We start from the raw sequence: 21,596 nt of genomic DNA, 5'->3' as shown, positions 1-21,596 counted from the left end.
TCACAATTATGATGCTATCACCTGTTACCAATGGACCTGTTTACCTGTGGAGTGTTCCCGACAGGTGTTTTTTTTTCATCATATATTTACAAAAATCAATAAAGTTGATTAAGTAAAGCGTTGGACATATTGTCTTATTGTCTGTACAGTTATCAATTGAGTGTATGTCAGAAAGGATTAACAAATTATCTGCTGTTTTGTTTATTTTTTACACAGCATCCAAACTTTTTTTTGAAATAGGAGCTGTATATTTTATTAAACAGAAAAATCAACCGGAAACTATATAAATAATCACTAATTCAACAGGTCTCATTGATGTGAACACTTTCAGATTAAGGAATGGGATGTTTTTTAGTATTAAATTAACTGATTAATTGAAAAACAGTTTTCTCTATAATGAAAATAGTCACAATTTGCAGGCCTCGTGTTGAATTTTGTCCTGCAACTTAATTAAAAAACAGTTTTAATTAAACGTTAATAAGCACTGGCCGGTGTGTGGCACATGTCGCTGTGCAGTCGTGCCCAAAACGTTCTCATCTTTTCCTGGAAAGTCAGTCATTTCCCCTCGAGCCTCTGTCCTTTCCCTTTACTTTACTTTTCCTCCTGCACTCCTCTTTTTTCCCTCCATCCATCTGTCCTCCAGCGAGCACTTTAAGTGGCCAGTCTCGGTGTTAGGGGACCAACACCTCGACAACCCTCCCTGGAGCTATTTTAAGAGCTGCTGCCTGTGTTGCCTCCTCGCTGTCAGAGTCAGGTCAGAGTTTCTTTCTGAGGTAAATAAGAGAGGGTGTAGTTTGGCCTTCGTGTCACAAGATGATTTCTTCTAAAAACAATGAAAACAACCATTGAAAATTGTATTCCCTTGTCATCTCTCCCCTTATTCCCTTGCTTCATTCCTTGGTATTAGTCTCAGTACATCTAGATACACACACTGTACATGCGTGTGATGTAACCAGGGTGACTGGGACCAGTGTTCCCTTGAGAGAGCAGCGAAGCATGAGAATATAAGACTTGTGGTGTGTCTATGTGCTCTTGGTGTCTGTGGCCTCAGCGTTTGTGTCTTTCCGTCCTCTCTACCTGCTTTAGGTGCTCTCTGCTCATTACCGGCACGCATCACGTGACCGAGGAGCTCATCTCTCCGGGCTGTTAATCGACTGCTCCGTCAGCCTCTCGCTCTCTCTCTGCGCATCCTGTGTTCATCCCTCATCTCTCTGTCTCACCCGATCTGTCTTCCCACTGTCACCCTCCCCCTTTTTAATGCCTCGCCGACTTGCTTCTTACTTGACTTGATCTCCGTTTTCCTCCTGCCCCATTTTTGGGGGGTATGCTCCAGACGCCAGCCTTCATTTCTTCCTCCTCGTTTGACTTTTCTGTTTGATCTTCCTCCTGTGCGAATTTGGCATGCTTACTTATTAACATCCTTCAGCTGAGGCCGTGTCAGTCTGTCCACGGCCCCCTGCTGACGCATCCAATCACATCAGCAGACTGTTACTTAAAGAGAAGGACTTTGGGATTTGTATCAAACAAGGAGAAACAATGACATAAGTAGACAGAAAGGTGAAGTTTCTTTGAAGCAAAATCTATCAAATATCATGCAAATGATCCTTCTCTGACTGTGGTTTGCTTAGCCCACGTCATCCATGTCATTGCAGGGTTACGGATGTGTTATTTCCAAGTCAGAGCACAGGCTTGGAGGTTTGCTTTTTCAAAGTCAAAAATCTAAGCCCCTGCTGAAGTAACTGTTGAGTCACTGGTATTGATCCATGACTTAAAATAACTCCTAGAAATACAGATATCTCACCATTTTGTGCTAAATGACTATAAAGGTCTTGAAGGGGAACTCATTTTATGGGAGTTTAACAGACTATTGCTGCTTCTTCTGCATTTATTCGGATCCTTTTGACTCTCTACAGTGAATCAGACAATGTTATTGGAGTGCAATGCTAAAATGGTGGAGTGCTCTTTTACACACTCTTACTTTCACCTTTCTCTCTCATGGTGTACGTGCTGTTATTCAGTCCTCCACTGGCAGGATATTGGGAGGCTTAATCCCAGCCAACATGTCCATTTGGGCCCCATATGGGTCGATTGAGGGCTTTTAAAAATGGGTCTCAAGTGGGTTTGTCCTTGGATTGTTATAATCATCCATTCTTAGACGTTTTATTTCTCTTTTTTTACAGTGTATTTTATTTTGTGAGGCACCAGTTTTGATAATATTTGATAATTATTATACCATTATCTCTCCTGCTCGTTAAAAAAACTCGTTTTTGCACAGTTTTTGTACTTAAGAGGTGCATAGGTGGATTTTACTACCATTGTTAGTGCCAGGCTAACTGTTTCCCCCTGTTTCCACTATCTATGCTAAGCTATGCTAACTGGGTGCTAGCTGTTCTCACCACCAGAAAGAGAATAGCTCCCAAAATGTCTAATTTTTGCTTCAAGTTTACTACAATTCTGCAGACGTGCCACCTGACTTCCTGTCATTCTTCTAACCATCACAACAGCCATAATCCATAATGAATGTAAAAAAAATATACCCTGGTCCGTGCTCCGTGGTGTTGTGTGACTCTTGCATAAGGACTGTGGGTGCTCACAGGGCAAGAAGGAACACACATGCACACTCACCCCTCCCGCTGCAGACGCCTCCTCGGGGCCTGATATTTGTCAGGGTGTGTGACAGTCGAGAAGTATCTACCCATCCATCAAATGCAGAGAGAGGAGAGGGAGAGCAGGTGAGGCTCTGTCACAAAAAGAAAGAAAGACAGACTGAAAGGAGGCGCATATGGAACCTGTCTCAGCATCTGTCACGCCCAGTATGTCAACTGGAATGAAACGAGCAGAAAATAAAGGAGAGTGTGGCGAATGCTGCTTTTTTTTTTTGACGCGCAGCTGGATGTGTTAAATCAATTAAGAGCGCTTCTTGGCTCTTAAAAATGTGATTAAATTAGTGCTTTTCGGTGGTTCATTCAGCTGGGAGAGGAGAGACACGATATGCTGAAGGCGGCACAAACTGACCTTAAATACATCCCCGTCTCTCTTTCTACGCCCACTCTGTTACCTCCCTCCTCTTCACCACTTATTCTCATCTATGTCTCCCCGTCTGTGCCCCATTATGAAGACACATGTACATTTTAATGGTGTCAATGTACTTCGAGTTGAAGCAGAATTGAAGGGATTACAGATTGTGGATAAGGATCTAAAATTTAGTTCACCGTGCAGCTTTTTCTGTGCCATTTTCTACATTTTCTCTCCAGTCTGCCCCCTTTCCCTTTCCACCGTCTGTTCCCCCTCTTATATCATTCTTTTTACCCTGCTGCTTTTAACCTCCCTCCCCTCCTCTCTCGTCTCCTGGGGTGCTGGCTTTAGCTGATTAGAGTGGCACGGCTCGCCTTGATTAATTGGATGAGCCTTGTCTCCGTGCCAGACTCTCCTCTCCTCTCCTCTCTCCTCCTCCTCTCCACCACATCCAGAATCAGCTAAAGCAAACAGAGGCCTTTTAATGGCAGCGGTGCATTGAAATGACTAAATCTGTGATCGTGTCAGCAAACGTTGTGGATGTTGGACTTTGTTTAACCTGAGAGGCACCTGACATGTTTCCCAATGTGTCATCTATGTTTTTAGCTCTAGGATGAGCATATGTAAATGTCTCAAAATAACTCGACCTTTGTTACATATTTTGTTGAGTTGTGTAAACATTATCCCAAATGTTTCTAACAATGTTCAAACCCAGAGAAACCCACAAGTTTACTCAAGGTAACGGTGCGTTTCAGTGTGTCGGTCATCGCTACATTCAGGGCTGGGAAATTGGCAAACGAGACGAAACATGAATAAAACTGACCTCGTCTGTGAATGTTTATGCCTGAGTCACGTTAGATTCTTGTCAGCAGTGGTGGTTGTTTAATGGTGCGTTCACCCCAATCGAAGCGATCATTTGTGTGTATTCAGGTCACTCGCGCAGTGTTTATCCGCCCCAAACAGCCAGATTACTTCACTGTACATTAGCTGTAAGCTCCAGTCAGCAGTCCACATTACAGTACTTAAACACATGTCTTCTGCAGTCAGGTTAATAAACAGGAGTGAAGCTAAAAGTAATCTCTGAACTCTCCTCCTATGAATCTGATTTTACTCTGGGTGTTTATTCCTCCAGTAGGTGTTGCTATCCACCCGACTCTCTAGCCGACTCGGAGCAGCTGAGCAGCGGCTCTTCCCCCGGCTCTGCCCGGCCCTCCACACAACACTCTACAAATGTACATATTGTACGTTTAACAGATAATCAGTGTAGGACTGTAAGCCACGAGCCACATATGTGACGACCTGGAAATGAGGCTCAACACTCCTGTCCTGCATAGTATCCCTTTAACATGACAGTCCAGGTTTAGATGCTGTGTCTCTGCGTCCTCATTATACCTGACTCAATAAAACGTGGAACCATCCTTCTCTGCTCACCCCCTCGACCTCCACAATGTTTGAATCCGTCCTTCAGGCTTTCAGACAACAACAACCACTTCCATCTCCATGGCTCAGTCTCCCCACTCATTTGTCTCCTCCCTCCTCTCTGACACTTTCTCTTGTCTGTGTCATCCTCCCTGTTTTCTCTCTCCGTTTCTGCCGTCTTTAAGCGAATTCCACTTCAAAAAGCCAGTCTCTGAAAGGTCGTCTGCAGCCTCCACAGACCCCCCCCCGGGGCTCTTCATCTTTCTTCTTTTTTGTTGCTCTTTTTTTCCGTCTCTTTCCGTGTTTTTTTATTCGATCTGCCGTGCCCCTAGCACAGCCATGGCAGGAGCAGCGCGCACGCACATACTCAAAATGACGCACACAAAACCCATTGTAGCACAGCCGAGTGAATGACTGGCTGGGAAAGTCAAATGTTCTGTTATTTCATCCCAGCAAACACAATCTCTGGAGATGCAGTGCCAACCAGAGAGCCCCCGAGGGATGCCGGGGCTTTCTCAGAAATGCAGACAATCACACAAACTAACTGCTCTGTTGTTTCCCTCCGTCTCTCCTTCTTCCATTACGAGCCATTTTTATCAAGCCTGAGTGACTGTGTGTGTGTGCAGACAGCTTATGTGTGCGTGTAAGTGTGTATATGATTTGCTCTGCCTGTTTGATAATGCTAACCAGGGAGGATGGACTCTATACGATGTGGAAGAATAAACAGGCACAATAACTCAATAACAAGTGGAGGCCTCATTCAGTGAAATCATTGCATGATGAATGACTTTGGTTCTGCTGTGTTGAGAACGTACAATAGACGCCTTGTTCCTGTGATCACTGGAGCCTAACAGCCTCTTTGTGGTGTGATTATGTCCTGCATATCGTTATGATTGAGTGGGGGGGGGACGGTTTGTTATATTTATGTATATGTTTATGTCTTTTAGAGATGCCATAAAGCACAGAAATAATGCAAGACATGACAGTCACAGCCTGGTGAAAGACTAGATTTAACGACTGAATGACAAACAACAAATGAAATGAGCAGCATCAGAACAATATTTGAGAAATATAAACAAGTAAAATAGACTGGGTATTCAGGACAGGCCTTAAAGAGACAGGCGCTAACAGTGTTTCAGACAGAGGGGGGATACAGAGCTGCAGCACTGGACAATATGAGAAATCTGATGTTTTTTTGAGCACTAAAGCATGTAAACCTGTTCTGGTTGTAACCAAAATAAAATGATGAGCCTAATATGTACTGATATTTCTTCTTTAAATGAATGAGTACACAAAGTCAGGATTTTTATATAACAAGGGGTTAAGTGATTATACATAATGTGAAGAGTGAGAACATTTTAGCATCTTACAGCTCATTGTTTTGGTTTAACAACTTAACTGTATTGGCTCAGGGCTACAGGGCTCTCAGTATCACCGTTTCCTGCAGCTGCACTCAGTGGAGCTCTGATAAGTTGACAGTATGCTGATACATACATCCACAGTATTCATCTGCTAAAGAGCCAGATATTTCCCTCAGGAGTTGGAAGAGACCAAAACAGAGAGGTAACATAAGAGGGAATATTGGACTTAGATTCACCAGGTGGCCAGAAACATGACTCTGAACGAATGCTAATGTTGCTGCTGGATGCGTAAATATGAATTAGAATCAGTTTTAGTGGCAATAGCAATAGTAAAAGCAACGGCTGTTCAATTTTAAAGGTGATAATATGTCAATGTTATGTTTTCTCCTTGTTGTGCTGCCCCCAAGTGGACAAATTAATCAACTAATGCAGATTTAAGTAGAAATAATAATAATAATAATAATAATAATAATAATAATAATAATAATAATAATAAATACTAAAAATAATCCCCCCTGAAAAAATGCTGATTTTCCCATCTGTTAGTCAGAGTAGCAGCCCTCCTCTTGTTTTCTCCTTTCTCATCTTCAGCACCTCACAGCATTAGCCAGCTGAAGGCTGCTGCCCCCTGTGGAGGGTGCCGTTAAATACAGCCTCGCTCCTTGAGCCTCATGTGTTCTGAAATAACCCATTAATCATGTTGCCATAGTGGGGGTGAGTGAGTGAGTCGGATGCTGGTAAGACAGAGAGAGGCCAGGCCCAAGAGCGACTCTGTCTGTCAGCTACAGCCTTGCATAATGAGGGCTAATGGATTGGGGAGCCTGGACATACCTGTCCAGTCTACTCACATTAGGATGAATAAAGAGCTGCGAGGCTGTTCTCTTCTGTCCTATGCGTGTGTGTGTGCATGGAGAATGTGGGGATCTCTGAAGTTATTCAGTCATGGTCCTGACGTCTTTCCAATGTTTCAGTGTTTCTGTGGTTGTCAACAGTGTGTTTCTATCTCCCCCAGGCTGTGAGCCCTGTGCAGGGTGGTGATGAGCAGTCAGGGCAGCAGCAGCAAGGGAAGTGGCCAGCATGCTGACACTCGTCCCCCTCGCCAGGCCCCCGGACCCAAGCTGCAGGTGCAGCGCTCCCTCTCTCGCGACACCATCACCATCCACTTCTCTGCTCTGGGGAAGGAGGAAGACGATGAGGAAGAGGAGCTCTACGGGGTTGGAGCTGCTGGGGATAAATCTGGGCTTGATGGTGCAGGGGGACTGCAAGGTCTAGAATCCTCGGGGGCTGATGACCAGTCTGTGGCCACGGGCTTGGAGGCAAAAGAGGAGCTGCTGTTTGAATCTGCTAATGTGGAGACCTCCTCTGGAGCTGCTTTGCTCCCTGTTTCCTCCACCGATCTGTCTGTGGAGCCCTCCTGCCCTCAACCACACACACCCTCTGCAGCCATGACTATCATTTCTACTTCCACCCACTCCCACCTGAGCTCCAACCCTCCTGCCAGCTCCTCCTGGCCCTTAGACCGTCCATCAGCCGCACCCCCATCCACGAGCTCCGGCACCTCCTCCCCTTGCAAGTCCACAACGCTATCCTCCTCCAAACCATTCCTCAGCCTGGTCAGGTCCTTGTCCAATGACATCGAGTCTCGAGAGACCACTCCTGCGCCAACCTCTGTTGCGCCATCGCACGCACGCCACCGTCACTTAATGAAATCTTTTGTTAAGTCTCTTTCTACTGACACTTCAAAGGCTGAACATCAGGAAGGGCATCTTCATCACTACCTTCATCACCCCCCTCAGCAGCAAGTACAGTCCTCCCAGCGGCCACCTCGCAACATGCAGCTCTTCAAACAGTTCTCCCAGCCTCGCTTGACCTCCTGCCCCGTCGTAGTCACTCACGCGGGTGGAGACTCCAAAACAGCACCCTCGTCCCCCATTATGTCCCCAGATGGTAGGTCTTTCTTCAAGGTCCAAGAGGTGGAGGCGAGGATAGAAGATACAAAGCGGCGGTTGTCGGAGGTGATGTCAGACCCCCTGCAGCTTTTCAGTAAGATCATGGGGGATGAGTCTGGCGTGGGAGCTGTTGGAACTGCAGCTCATCGTGCCAAATCGCTGTCCTCCAGTGCGTCAGAGCTCAGTGGAGTGACAGCAGTAAACGGACACGCAGAAGGTAACAACTATAGCATCAAGGAGGAGGAAGGTGCAGAAGGGGAAGAAGAGGAAGAAACCCCAACGGGAAAGGGCCCCGACTCCGTTTTTTTCTCCTTCCCTTCGCTGGCACAAGCTTCAGCCCTCGCACAGGCCTCCACTTTCCCCAAGTCTCCTTCTCTTACTCTGGGCCGTTGCTCTATGTCGGCCCTGGTGGCTCGGCAGGAAGACGAGGACTTCTGTGAACTGTACAATGAAGACTTTGAAATATGTACCGATACAGAAACACCAGATGGGGATCATCCCAGGTCCGGGCTGCCCCGTACTGGTAGCACTGGGCTGTGCAGTGAACTTGACACCGAGGAGGACGAGAAAATGGAGGAGGAGTTTGAGACTGTGCCTGTGACTGGCCTCATCTTCCTGGCACAGTTGGTGTACTGGTATTTAGTCCTTCCAGTGCCACCATATGTAGGTGCGGTGGTGCACGGGATTGTTGCTGGCTTCATGTTGGCCTTGCTGGTCCTTTGGCTGTCCTCTCCTCGACGCTCCTCATCGGGGACGAGAACAGGGAGGCGGAGGATGGATCCCTGGAATGTGGCCCAGTTGGATATCAAAGAACCAGGAATCTTCAAGGTGAGACAAAGCGTGCCATGAATGGGCCTTGTTGTATCCATAGAGTCAATATAATCTATATTAGATTCGACTGTAGAAGTTTTACACATGTAGTTGATAACATCAGCTAGATAAAGGTGAGTGCAGTGCATTCGTCTTACTGTGCCATGGAGAAACTACCCAAGTGAGAATGCTACTGTACGGAAAATGCCAATTCTTTTGTTTACTATCTAGCTAAATTGAAGTAGGTTGGACTGTTGTCCCCAAGAGCTTTTGTTTTGTATCTTTCGACAACATGTTCCTCGCTCTCGCATTTTAACATCCTCTCGCACTAGCCAAGCACTGAAATTTCCCCTGTTGTTTCAATTGAATTGGCTTTGCTCTCAGAGCCTCCTTTGGGACTGATAAGGTGGGAGTTTGGATGAGAGTTAAACTCGATGCAGCCTCATGGGGACCAGCAGTAAGGATTGGGGTGATTGTAGACCACAGTTTAGCTTTGAATCAGAGACATTCAGATGAGAGCGTGACCACACTTGCCCCCCTTGTTCTCAGCTAACCTCTCTCCGTGATGTTGAAGCTCTCCCAGAAGAGAAGTGTTCAGTAGTTTGAGGGGGTTATGTAATGATGTGTACTGTGTGTATGTGTGTGTGCCTTAGTGGGTACCGAGCTGTTGCATCGGAGAGCTTTATGACTAGAGGGCACAGCTGTTCCAGAGGAGGAGAACATGATACACACAGATGAATGATAGACCCTGGAGCACACAAGAGCAGGGCAGCAACAGTGGGGACAAACTTTCTTCTCTCTCTTCATCTTTCATTTCCTCTGAAGATCAACAAAGATTGTTTCAGATGTGCTACTTTATCTTTTGTTGTGTTTTGTTGAAAATACTGCGAGGAGGGATATTTACAGAAATTGTTGTATCCTGACACCTTTTTTCATGTTTTAACAGTAAGTCAAGTCGACTTGTTGTTGGTCTTGGAGGTGTTTTGCTGCACTCCGCAGAGGCGTCATCACTTCTGTTTACGAGAAGGGCCCAACAATGATATGAGATTGTCACAGATATATAAGCTTTCTGCAAATACGTTAACAAGAAATAGTTAACAAGAAACTGCAGCACAAAGAATGCCAAAGATGTCTGTGGTCGCCATTACATAGTTTGTTTAAGGGGTCCTTATAAAATATAGTTTAGTTTGGTTTAGTGTGTTTATGTTTTTATGTGATGAAGAATAACATGGATGTATGTAACTTGTGGTGCGGATCCGAATAAATGGATGGATCCAGGGACTTTCTAAAACATTTCATTATTTAGGTCGCTGGTATCTATGAGTGAGTAGATTCTGAGCCAAATAAAAATCTGGATCCAGCAGATTTAAATATATTTTATTCGATATTGGATTACATGGGACTGTATGGCCTTGGTGAAGGTATGCACTTTGAGTGCCATTCTGGTTAATACTCATATCGAATCAAAATTTTCAATTGGTATTAAGAAAACCTTATTACCATCTGTCGTCCTTCAGACAACGTATCACAAATAAACATTTGACGGAGGAAAGTACAAACATTAAAACATGGTAATTGGGTTAACATGCAACAAAAAACACTACAAAACAATAGATCTTTGAACAGTAACGGCATGGAAAGTCAACTAGTGAGTTTTCTCCTGACTATGACTGGGAGTCTGATGAGAATACATTTTGAGTCACTGTCATTTATAACTCTACCCCTCTCCACCCCCTCTGTCTCTCAGGGCTGGATGAATGAGATACACTGCTACGACCCGGAGATGTACCACGCCACCTTGACCCACTCTGTTTACGTCCGTCTGGAGGGCTCCGTCCTACGTCTGTCCAAGCCCAACCGCAACATCTCCCGCCGTGCCACACACAACGAGCCTAAACCCGACGTCACCTACATCAGCCAGAAGATCTACGACCTGACTGACAGCAAGGTGTGGTGGCCGTGGGCAATGAGAGATGCTGGAAAGCTTTGTCATGTGTGTGAGAGAAGGACACAATGAGAGGGGCATTAATGTGTTAAGTGTGTTTGTGTGTGTCACCGCTGGCTCTCCAGTGTATTTGTGTGCTTAACAGATAGTGACATCAAGCACACGTCCCCTCATATTTGTCTTTGCCTCAGTGCATGCTTGCTAATAGGTCATGTTCAGTGACAAAGCTACTCAGAGTCACATATTGTGTGTAAACATGGGGTGAATATCACAGGTCACTGACCCTGTACACACAACTGTGTGCTGACTCCATGGTTTTGTGAGTCTGAAGGCAGGACAGTAAGAGGACATCGCTCATATCATTGTATCATGGAGGGAAGAGGTCATCACGGTTGTCCTCACCATGCAACTACAGTGCTTTCTTTCTTCTGGAGTTGAATGGCTCGCTAATGTCATTTCACCGTTGTTATTGTGGATGTTTAGGCTGTTTTGAATGCTATCTGTGTTTTTAGCTGCCAGATTACGCATATTAGTGTCCTCAAACATGCATTCATAGTCAAGCTGGGATTTTTTGACACAACAACCATGTGCTGCTGTTATTTTGGTGATAGAATCTGTGGCAGAGTTGTGTTGACTCACAGACCGTATGAAAATATTGTAACGTGAAGCTCAGTGTGGTGGCTCCGGCCATCGCTATCTTGGCAGCGCCTGACTCAGCTTAACACCTGGTGTGAAGATGTGAGCGTGGTGGAGCTGAGGAAGGCCAAATGAAGCTGACGGCTAGCTAGACAACTAGCAGCTAGCTGTCAATGAAAGCCACAGTACCATTAACTATGCATAACTTTAAGCCTTAAAGGGGCAATGTGTAAGATATGGCAAGGATTTTAATTTAAAGCATTAAAAAAATGAACTCACATTATCAACAGAATGTGAAGAAACAGTGTTGATGCTATGTCACAGATGTTTCCAAGTTATCTGCTTAAGTTAGCATGCTAGCCAGCTAGCCCTGGCCCGTCCTGTCTTGTAATACCGCTTTGTACCACTTTGTAATAGTAGCTAACTACAGCCAAGGACAGCTAGCAAAGAGCAGTGGTTGTCTGTTACACAGTAATCTGCTGCCCCCCTTTACTTTTGGAGCTACAATTTAATTCGGTTCAGGTTGCTGCTTGGTTGGGCTGGATTGAGAATTTATGCTTGAATGAATATAGAAAAAACACACACACACAACATACAGTACAACACTGATTTCTACTACTACTTTGCTAGCTGCTTTCATCATTAACGACACAAAAGACGTTCTTACATTACGGGTCAAAGGCAAATTGAGCTGTGGGTTAGACAAATATAAATACATAATAGATGAGTCACTTGCACTTGAGATCCTCCCTGCATTGCTTTTTTTTGTTCTATTTTCGAAACATTTTTAGCCCTGAGTTGCTGTTTCACACCCTCGAGCAAGTCTGCCACATATGATGTATTTATAGCTTCAACGTGCTCACCACATCTTTTTTGTCCTCATTTCAATGTGGCCATTCTGCTGCCCCCCAAAACAACAACAACATGATAACATCATCACTTTCACTTTTTGATTATCTGGTCATGCTCTATATTCCCCCTGAAGATCCAGCTGGTGCCCCAAAGCTTGGCTCGGAAGAGAGTTTGGAACAAGAAGTACCCTATCTGCATTGAGCTCGCCAAGCAGGAGGACTTCATGTCCAAAGCCCAGGGAGAGAAGCCTGAAGGTGGGGAGGACAAATTAACTGGGCTGGTGGAGAAGCTGGAACGGACGGACAAATGCGAGAAAGCTGAAGTATCGGGATCGGCGGAGGAACCCAAAAGACCGACCTCTGGAGGCGGGGACCTGACAATCTACCTGTTTGGGAGGACGGGTCGGGAAAAGGAAGAGTGGTTCCGGAGATTTCTTCTGGCGTCCCGGATGAAGTCGGAGGGGAGAGGTGGCAGTCTGTCTGGCATTTGCAAGAGTGGTGAGTTTAAGACTGGGCCATGTACAGTAGGTTTAGAGACACAAACCACTTCCCGCAGTCAGAATTGCCATTCTCTTGAGTATGTTACTGCACAGCCATCAGATCTGTGCATAAGCCCCAGCTTAGGGACTGCCAATCCCCTCAACTGAGCGAACAGATGAGTGTGAATGGGTCAGCAGGATTACATGCACAGAGAAGCAGCATATTATAGTATTGGTCTCCACTGTGGGATATAAGCCTGTAAGGATAAGGCTCGATTCAAAGGGAAACACTAGCACTGTGCGGGTCCGGTGATAAAGGCGTTGGAAGGGTGAACAGGATTACTGGAAAGATGATTTAAATACCAAGCTGTTTTCCTGGATATACATAGCAATTATGTTGAAAATGAGTATGTCAGTGCTAATATGAGTCAGAGAGATGATGCGCTGTGTCATAGTCGCGAGAAAAACCAAAAAAAAAATCTTGATGATACATTATGCATGTGAAATATGATTCCTCGATTGGAATTACGGCAAAATGTTAATGAAGCATAATCGTGTCACATTAACCATCCCTTCCTGCGTTTCCCCTCCACCCTCCACGTTTAGCCTTCTTGCCCTCCCACAGCCGCAGTAGCAGCACCCAATCTGGCGGAGGCCTGGAGGCGGACAGCAGGAGCAGCAGCCGAGGGAGCCTGGAGGAGCTGTCTCAGCCTCGCCACAGAGAGACCTCTTCTGCCCTCGCCTGTGGCTCAACTGGAGGGATGAAGCAGAAGATGCTGCTGGACTATAATGTCTACATGGCTAAATACGTCAACCCCCAGGCACCACAGAGAAGCCCAACTGCCACTGACAGCCCTGGTCAAAGTCCCGAGAGCAGCCCCAAAACTACCAAAAAGGTAGGAAAGAGAGGAAGGACGCAGGAAACCCAGGAAACTCGGTCAAATATCCTCCCGGTTAATCGAATAACGGTCTATAAATTGTAAGAAAATGGTGTCGATGACTGTTTCCCAGTCCCTTTTTCCAGGCAAAAGGTGCCCAACAGTTTAATCCGGCCATGTGAAATAGACTGTTATCATACTTGAATTGAACCTATTAACTTAATTTATGTGAGAAAGATTAAAGATACAGAACAAACCTGTATATGTGCCCTCCAGATACGCAGGAGTTCAGAGGAGGCTGTGGAGCCTGAGGCCTGGGTTAACGCTTTTCTTGGAAGGATATTCTGGGACTTCCTGGGAGAGAAGTACTGGGCCAACGTCGTCTCCAAAAAGATCCAAATGAAGCTCAGTAAGATCAGGGTGGGTACCCGTACTATCTTACACAAATCTACCGTATCACAAGTATGATCGGTTCAAGAGATAATTTTGATTCTCTGTATTTTTGTGGTCTTCAGCTGCCATATGTTATGAATGAGCTGACCCTGACGGAGCTCGACATGGGCTTCTCCATTCCTAAAATCCTCCATGCCTCTCCACCATCTGTGGACCACCAAGGTAGGTGTGTTCTGGATGGTCTGCTACAATGGAGATTTATTATGTTCCTGCCACCAGTCGTCTTTCCCCTCCTCTGCTATCCTTCATTATAACCCAGGCTGTTTATCAGTTCCCCCTCTCGCGTTTCTGACAGAATAGAGAAACTTTACTTTTCAGCTCAATCTATCCATCTCCTACCGTCCCTCCATCTTCCTTAAGCTTTGCTCTTCCTCTCTCCGGATAAAGACATTTTCCCCTCCCTTCCACCCTCTCTTCCTCTCTCCTCTGGAGTCCAGCCCCTCTGTGCGCCTCGCTCTATTAGGCCACAGTAATTAAACTTCACGTCTCGCGTCCCCCACATCCATTACTGAAACACTGACTCACCCTGCCTGCCGCCTGCCTTGAGCCCCTGTCAAGAGACTGGTCTGCCACACAGAGACAATACAGACACGAAGGATATATTAATTCCTACTGTGGTGGTTGGTTTGGAGAGAAAATGTGGAAAGAGAAGCTGAAGAAGGGGGTGAAAGGGAACAGGTCGTGGGAGGTGTGTTTGAATCATTAGTGGTGCTTTTAAGCAGAGAGCAGGGTGAGGGAGGAGCGGTTTCCGTCCTTATTTAAGAAATATTCAGCGTTTTTCCAAAGACGCTCTCGTCCAATCTGATCTCGCGTCTAAAGATATAAGAGCATTGAGGACGTGATACCTTTTTCTATTCGGCTGAACGAGCCAGTCATGAGTCATTCTCCTGTCAGCCACATTTCCACGGCTGAGTCTGCAAAGCTCATTAATGTGCTCTGTCTGAGCCCGTACACCCACAGAAACATACTCACCGAGCATCATCGGTTGATCCCAGCACATAATCAGTCCTGTGGGAACGGCATCTCTGAAAGTGCTGCACTGTAAACCTGCGTGAACCTGACGGGAGGCGTTTGCCGCGGTAGTAACACACCTAATTTCGTATCTTGCGTATATTTCTTTGCTCTAGTGCTGATGAGAAGGAGGAGAGGGAGAGTGCTTCCTGACTCATTAACGATGGGAATATATGAGCTGATTTATAATATTAAGCCTGTGCTCCAGGAACTACTAAACACGGCTGATATAATTACATATCATTTCTCAATCCAGCACCTAGACATTGATAATGTAACCACTTTTAGTATGACTATCCATTATACTCGACTATGGAGAAGACTGAACATAAAGTGGGATCTACAGTCACACTAGTGGCTCTGTGAGACAGTAACGCTTATTGAACAGAAAACCAAACCATTAAATCTGATAAAGGGCAATTTGGATGTAAAAAATGAGCCAGAGATGTCAAATAAAGTCATTTTCAGACTGTTAACGCATGAAGTGTTGTAATATGTAAAGTAATGGTTACCACATCTGTACAGTTTGTTTTTATCATCGTTTACCACTGCTACCATCTCAGTTTAGCCTGTCAGCATGCTAAAAAACAACATATAAGGTGTATATTACAATAACTTAGATTCAAAGTAATATCTTGTCTCATATGATATTGCAGTTATTATGATATATTTCCCAGTTTATGTAGAAACACACACATGCTTATTTATATTGACTCACTGCAGACCGTCTCCCCCCTGTGTGTCTCGTTCTAGACAGGGACAGCGGGACACCGTCTAACGCGCCCTGACTTAATGCCGTCATTTAGCGCCTCTTTGACGCGGTTGCCTGCCACACACACACAAATCAATGAGCATTTGTGGGGGAAGCAGCGAGGCAGAGGATTAATAAAACACCACTTATCAGTTGCAGAGGTTAGCACTCAATGAGCGAACAGCAGGGGGATCGAAATCTGAATAGTTCTCCCGTCGCCTCCCGAGAAGTGTGATGCGTAAACAGGAAGTAGCCTGATGAAGTCAGCCAACAGAGCTGACCTTTTCAGTGTTTAGGATAGGTCGTCTTCCTGGAGGGACTGCGGGGGACTTCACGGCAATTAGAAACCTGGCAGGAGCTCATTCAGAGTTTTTCCATTTATGATGCTGCTTTTATTAATGTTGAAAACAATGCATGTCTGTGTCCAGGTCTGTGGTTTGATCTGGAGGTCTCCTACACGGGCTCCTTCCTCATGACGCTAGAGACCAAGATGAACCTGGCCCGTCTGGGGAAGGAAGGCGAGGGCCTTGGGGAGCACGGGAAAGAGTGGTGAGGCTTTCAGATACACCCAGTAATTTCCTCTTTTACAGCTTGTAATGAAGCTCAGTCTGATTTCTAAACTATCTGACACATTTCTTGTGAGTGATGCTTCACAGCTTGTCCTCATTTTTCTTGTTAATGTCTATATAATACATTCTCAGTGGATGTTTGAAGGATTAACTTATTTTGCTAAACAAACAGCTCTGAAGTGAATGTTAATTGGGCAGATTTGCATGTAGAACCAATCTGTTTTTTTCACGATCCCTACCCTTTTTCTGTTGGTTCTTCCTCCCTTCTCTTAATCTACTAATCCTCTCTCTGGATGCTTTCCACTGTGGATTTGTCCAATTTGACTGGTGAGTTTTGGAACGGATGCCTGTCACTGAAACAATACATTTTGTTCTGGATCGTAGAAGCACTGGAGATTCATTTCCTGTGATTTATATCAGATGCATTTAATGGGATTTAGTTCTAATTCTTAATGGTTCTGGGTAAAGCCATTAGACTTTGCAGCAGTGAGGGTGTGTTTATGTGTGTGTGTGTGTGACAGGCCCAGGCCGCGGACATACTGCCTGGCTGACAGCGATGAGGAATCGTCCAGTGCTGGCTCATCAGATGAGGAGGATCCCCCAGAACTCCTCAGTGACAAGCCCGTTCCTCCTGGAGCCGAGGGGTGAGCGACTGTCTCTCTACAACAGTGTCTGAATTGAAAATGGGCAGAAACAGATTCACACTGATGTGTTGAAGCAGAACGTTTTGCCCTTTCAGTCCACCCACCCGCCCACTCAGTCCCACACGTTCGAAAGCTTGCTGCTGATTTAATGTAGCACCTGGTCACTCCCCTCCATCGTGGGTGCTGAGTAGTGAGAGATGCTGTTATGAATAAATGATGAACCTGACTCACTCCTTGCCTCCCCTCCTTCTCCTCCTCCCCCCCTCCTCTGTTTCCATCCTCTGCTCACGTAGCTATGTGGGAGGCCACAGGCCCAGCAAGATCATGCGCTTTGTGGACAAGATAGCCAAGTCGAAGTACTTCCAGAAGGCCACAGAGACGGAGTTCATTAAGAAGAAGATGGAGGAGGTGTCCAACACGCCGCTGCTGCTCACTGTGGAGGTGCAGGAGTGCCGCGGGACGCTGGCTGTCAACATCCCACCTCCCCCCACGGACAGGATATGGTACGTTCACTTCCAGGGAGGAGTGCAGTCAAGACTGTGGGATGAAATCAGGGCTCCTGGCTTGAGGATATAACTCAGCACCCTCTGCTGGGTGTAAAGTGAATAAAAGAACAAGAATGTTTAATCACAAGTGGACTAATTACACTTAACATGAGGGCACAAAGGTATATTTTCATTAAAGATGTTGAATATTAAATCCTTAAGTACACACTAAGTTTAATTCTAATGATTATCGAATTCATCTAATCACCCTAATTAATCTGATCACCTTCATCTGCATCTACTTAAGTGATTCCCATCCTGTGAGTCAGGACCAATACAAATCAGAAGTGTCACCAGATGATTAAAAGATTATAGGAGCTATATATACAAAATTAATTTTAAAACAATTAAAAATTAACTTAAAATCTCAACAGAGCCTCTGCCTCGTAATACCATATATTATGGTGGTTAGTTACTGTAGGATCTAGTCTGAGAGGATGAAGAAATAGCCCACTGAGGGCAAGAAACCATGTTCGGAAGCAAAGAAAGAAGTGACAAAAGGAGAAGCAAAACATTAGTTAGCTAACTCGCATACAGCACCTTTTAAGAAAGAAAGAAAATAATGCATATTTTGTGCCCTAAATTATGCATTAAAGTCCCATCTTATGGGCTGTCGCGGAGTCCTTCACAAAGAAATCTACAGTCCAGCAGCTTTACTTAAAAAAAAATGTCCAGAGGCTTGTACCAGACGGGGAATCCCACATGTGGGCAATACAAAAGTGAGCAATACATGTAAATAGTGACAAATTGTTACATTGAGCCCCTTTAAACATTGTTGGGAACCACTGATCTACGGCATCATTGTGAACTTTATCAATTTTGCACATTTCTTCAACATAATGTCTCGTCTTGTAAATAAGAAAACAAACTGAATTTAGTAGAATAAACAAAATGCCTGTGTTCTGACAATCCAATAATGCAGAATACAAATCAGTTTGTATGAGATTATCTGGTTTTTCACTGTCAGTGTTTCCTCTTGGCTGTCAGGTATGGTTTCCGGAGTCCGCCTCACTTAGAGCTGAAAGCTCGGCCTAAACTGGGCGAGAGGGAGGTCACTTTGGTTCATGTGACTGACTGGATTGAGAAGAAACTGGACCAGGAGTTCCAGGTGAGCACAACGGGAAACTGTGCATGCAAATGTTTATTCAAAAGGACAAAGATTGCCCCCCATCAGATGTTTTAGGGTGAAAAATCAGGTGATAAAAGAGGCTTCATTTATGGCTGCCCACCTACACACACACTTCAAAGCAGTGAGCCTGTGGCTTTCCCACCCCTCATATATACATATCCAAAGTAATGATACGCCTGCTGTTATATAACCGCCCTGAGGCACACCTGCAAACTACCGTGTCCCTGTCAGGTCTACCACACATCTACATTTATCCCTGTCCGACTCCTCTGAGGGTTATTATTATGTACCGCCCCCCTTCAACCTTTCCTCCGGTAAAATACAGTGCTGCAGTGAACACTGTTGTCATTTATGAGTGAGTGTGTACATCTGGCTTTCAATAAATGCGGGACTCACATGGGGTGTTGTTACTTGGGGTGATTTTAGCAATTCTTCAAACAGATATACTTTCATGCTACTGTCTTTATTTGACACTACATAGTAGTTTCTGCTCCATTTCCTCCACTACTCACTCACAATAGCTTTTGAACAGGTATGTTTTCTTTGTTTAAAGGCTCAACATGTGAGAACTAGAATTATCAGGAGAATGTGAAGAAACAACATATTTGATGTGTCAGAAATATCTCCATATTGTGGTACAGAGATATCCTCTGAAGTTAGCATGCTAACTAGTTAGCTCCATGCCACTTTTTACCTCATGAGCACTGATTTTCTTTAAAAAACTAATAATAATAAAAATAAAGCAAAGAGTGTTGAAATGTTGTGTTTTAATTATCTGAAGATGACTTTGCTTGTTGCTGTTCTCGTCCTCACACAGAAAATATTCGTGATGCCAAACATGGACGACTTATGGCTACCCATAATGCACTCTGCCATGGACACACGTTCAAATGCCAACTTGGTTACTGTGACAAATGATGCCTTGAAGGACCCAGAACCTGAGGAGTCTGACGTCTCGGACATGTGAAGACTGATGGACAGACGGACATTTTATCACCGTGGCAATATGACAAAGACCCCCTGCCCCCGCCCTCAGGCACCCATGGGTGCAGCAACAGGGCCGGGCCAACCCTCCAATATTTCTACCCACGGTCCAATCCCATTGTTGCACCAGTCATGAAGTGCACTCGCAAGACTTGGAAGTGTTGGGGCGAGCTGTGACTCATAGACTGCCATCCAATCACACAGCTTTATTTGTGTGACGTCAAATGCTACGACTAACTCTCTGATGAAATACTCCACATGGGGCATGTCGAGACTGTTCAACCAGACAAATAGCCATCAGATTCAACTAGAAGAACCATAATACCTGTGATGTACAGCTGCACCAAACATGATAGTTGTACAGTGTCGACTTTTTGTGCGACCTTTCTAATCGAGCGGTTTACCGCTTGCTACAACTCCACGAGAACTTTGAGGCCGCCGATGAAGAGTGCGTATGTCTGAGTGAGCAAACGTTTGAAGGGAAAACTGGAAGATGATTTTGCTGGAAGCCCCTGCGTCCGTTAAAACACATTTCACAGGGAAATCAAGACTCTTTTTTTTCCACCCATCCACACTGCTGCCTGTGCCAGCCGCCTGGTACCTATATGCAAACAGATCAACGGCGCTGTGTCCATGGGAGATACTGGTGAATCTACTATGGACACATCATCATACAGCCTGTGTGCGTTTAACCGTAGGGACTAGAGCTAAAAAACTGACTACATGGGGTGAGTTAAAACATATCTGCAAACACAGCAGCTGAACATTGCCTAGGTCTGATGAATGTATAATTAGGAATGCAGCTCCCTAGCTGTGCGAGGAATAGCTCATTCACTGACGACGTGCTTTCACGCGACATGCTTCAAGACTTCTCTTCATGTTATATTCAGAGTTGAGCAAAAGTAATAATTTTCTGTTTTTATTGCCAAAGCAATCTTTCAGTCCTCTTCTTCGAAGGCTACTGTGTGAAGCAATCGGTTCATTATCTTGTGTTCCTATCGAGGCGGCGATGTAGAGCTCAAGTTTGGATATTTGTAGCTGGGAATTCACCGGATGGAGATGTTAACTGCAGGGAGGATTTTTTTTGTGTGGAGCAGGGGAATGAAACCCTTCTGTGAAAATCGTGACAAGAGCGGGAAACATGCCCTCTCTTCCTGTTTTATTTGAATAAATAACATACTGGATATTAGCCATATTATTTAATGTTGACAGCAGACACCCAGCTAATGAATGCTCTTATTTGTTGGATTATTTATTGATTTGCTGTTGTTTGCTGTTCTGTAAAACGACAATAAACTACAAAAAGTAACTTTGTGATCTGCCAAGACAACCCGGCTGCTTTACAGGTGTTTTGTTGTTGTTTTTTTTACATGCATTTTCGTTCAAATGTGTGTTGGCAAAGTGTATGAGGCAGAAAGTGCCTTTAAAAATAATCAAACATTCCTCCATGGTGAGCCGCCACATTTGTTGCTTCAGTTGAGGATCAAAGAGAGAAAAACGTCTTTGTGCCATTAATGTGTCTGTCAGGACATGCCCTTTGTTTTCACAGGTTTTTTCGATGTTGTTCATTTGCACAGTGATGAAAATATGAAAACATTGCTGTTGTGTTCAGTGATGTCACAGAATGTTCTGGTTCTGATCGTTGTGGATCAATAAAACCTTTTGCTTGGAAACAATTTGTGCTGCCTTGTGGTCGTAGGGGGAAGAGGAAGAAAATTAGAAGATAGCAGATCTCACTCATGAGGCATCGATCTGTGTGTGTCAGATTTCTTTACTTTTCTAAATTGTGTTTAGGGCTTTGGAATGCCATTATTGTCAATATTAAATAAAGGCATATTTATTCATGTATTTATTTAATATTGACTAAAATGGCATTCCATATACAATTATCTTCATTATTGATTATTCTGCCGTTTATTTTTCCGACTTCTGGATAAAATTTCTGTCTATAAAAAGTGACAGAAGTCCTAATGGATGTCATCAAATATTATTTCATCCATCAGTCAGTCCAAAACCGTAAGGTAACTCCATTTACAAAGATATGATCCAAAAACTGCTAATTCTCACATTAAAGAAACTGTAAAAGGACCGTTTGTGACTTTGCAAGGGAGAAAAAAGACAATTTATCAGAATAGTAATTTTTTGGCAATAGATTGTTGCAGCTCTT

The 21,596-nt window shown here is 44.6% G+C and overlaps 1 protein-coding gene across 4 annotated transcripts in view; it reads left to right on the top strand.

Moving 5' to 3' along the window:
* Nucleotides 1–21,105, top strand: part of tex2 (testis expressed 2) — a 28,702-nt gene extending 7,597 nt beyond the window's left edge. For 2 of the 4 annotated variants that reach the window (XM_084370933.1, XM_084370934.1), the window contains 11 exons: nt 6,808–8,572; nt 10,302–10,502; nt 12,121–12,484; nt 13,072–13,361; nt 13,620–13,763; nt 13,859–13,958; nt 15,987–16,107; nt 16,649–16,771; nt 17,065–17,274; nt 18,304–18,424; nt 19,263–21,105. In XM_084370933.1, coding sequence (XP_084227059.1) covers nt 6,833–8,572; nt 10,302–10,502; nt 12,121–12,484; nt 13,072–13,361; nt 13,620–13,763; nt 13,859–13,958; nt 15,987–16,107; nt 16,649–16,771; nt 17,065–17,274; nt 18,304–18,424; nt 19,263–19,412 — 3,564 coding nt within the window. In that variant the 5' untranslated portion in view covers nt 6,808–6,832 and the 3' untranslated portion in view covers nt 19,413–21,105. Of the gene's footprint in view, nt 1–6,807; nt 8,573–10,301; nt 10,503–12,120; nt 12,485–13,071; nt 13,362–13,619; nt 13,764–13,858; nt 13,959–15,986; nt 16,108–16,511; nt 16,527–16,648; nt 16,772–17,064; nt 17,275–18,303; nt 18,425–19,262 lie in introns of those variants that run through there. The other 2 variants (XM_084370935.1, XM_084370936.1) reach the window with 2 other exon arrangements.
* The last annotated feature ends 491 nt before the right edge of the window (nt 21,106–21,596 follow it).

This window comes from Pagrus pagrus (genome assembly GCF_965226575.1).
Source record: "Pagrus pagrus genome assembly, chromosome: 13".
Taxonomy (NCBI): domain Eukaryota; kingdom Metazoa; phylum Chordata; class Actinopteri; order Spariformes; family Sparidae; genus Pagrus; species Pagrus pagrus.
This window is presented reverse-complemented; position numbering and strand designations above follow the sequence as displayed.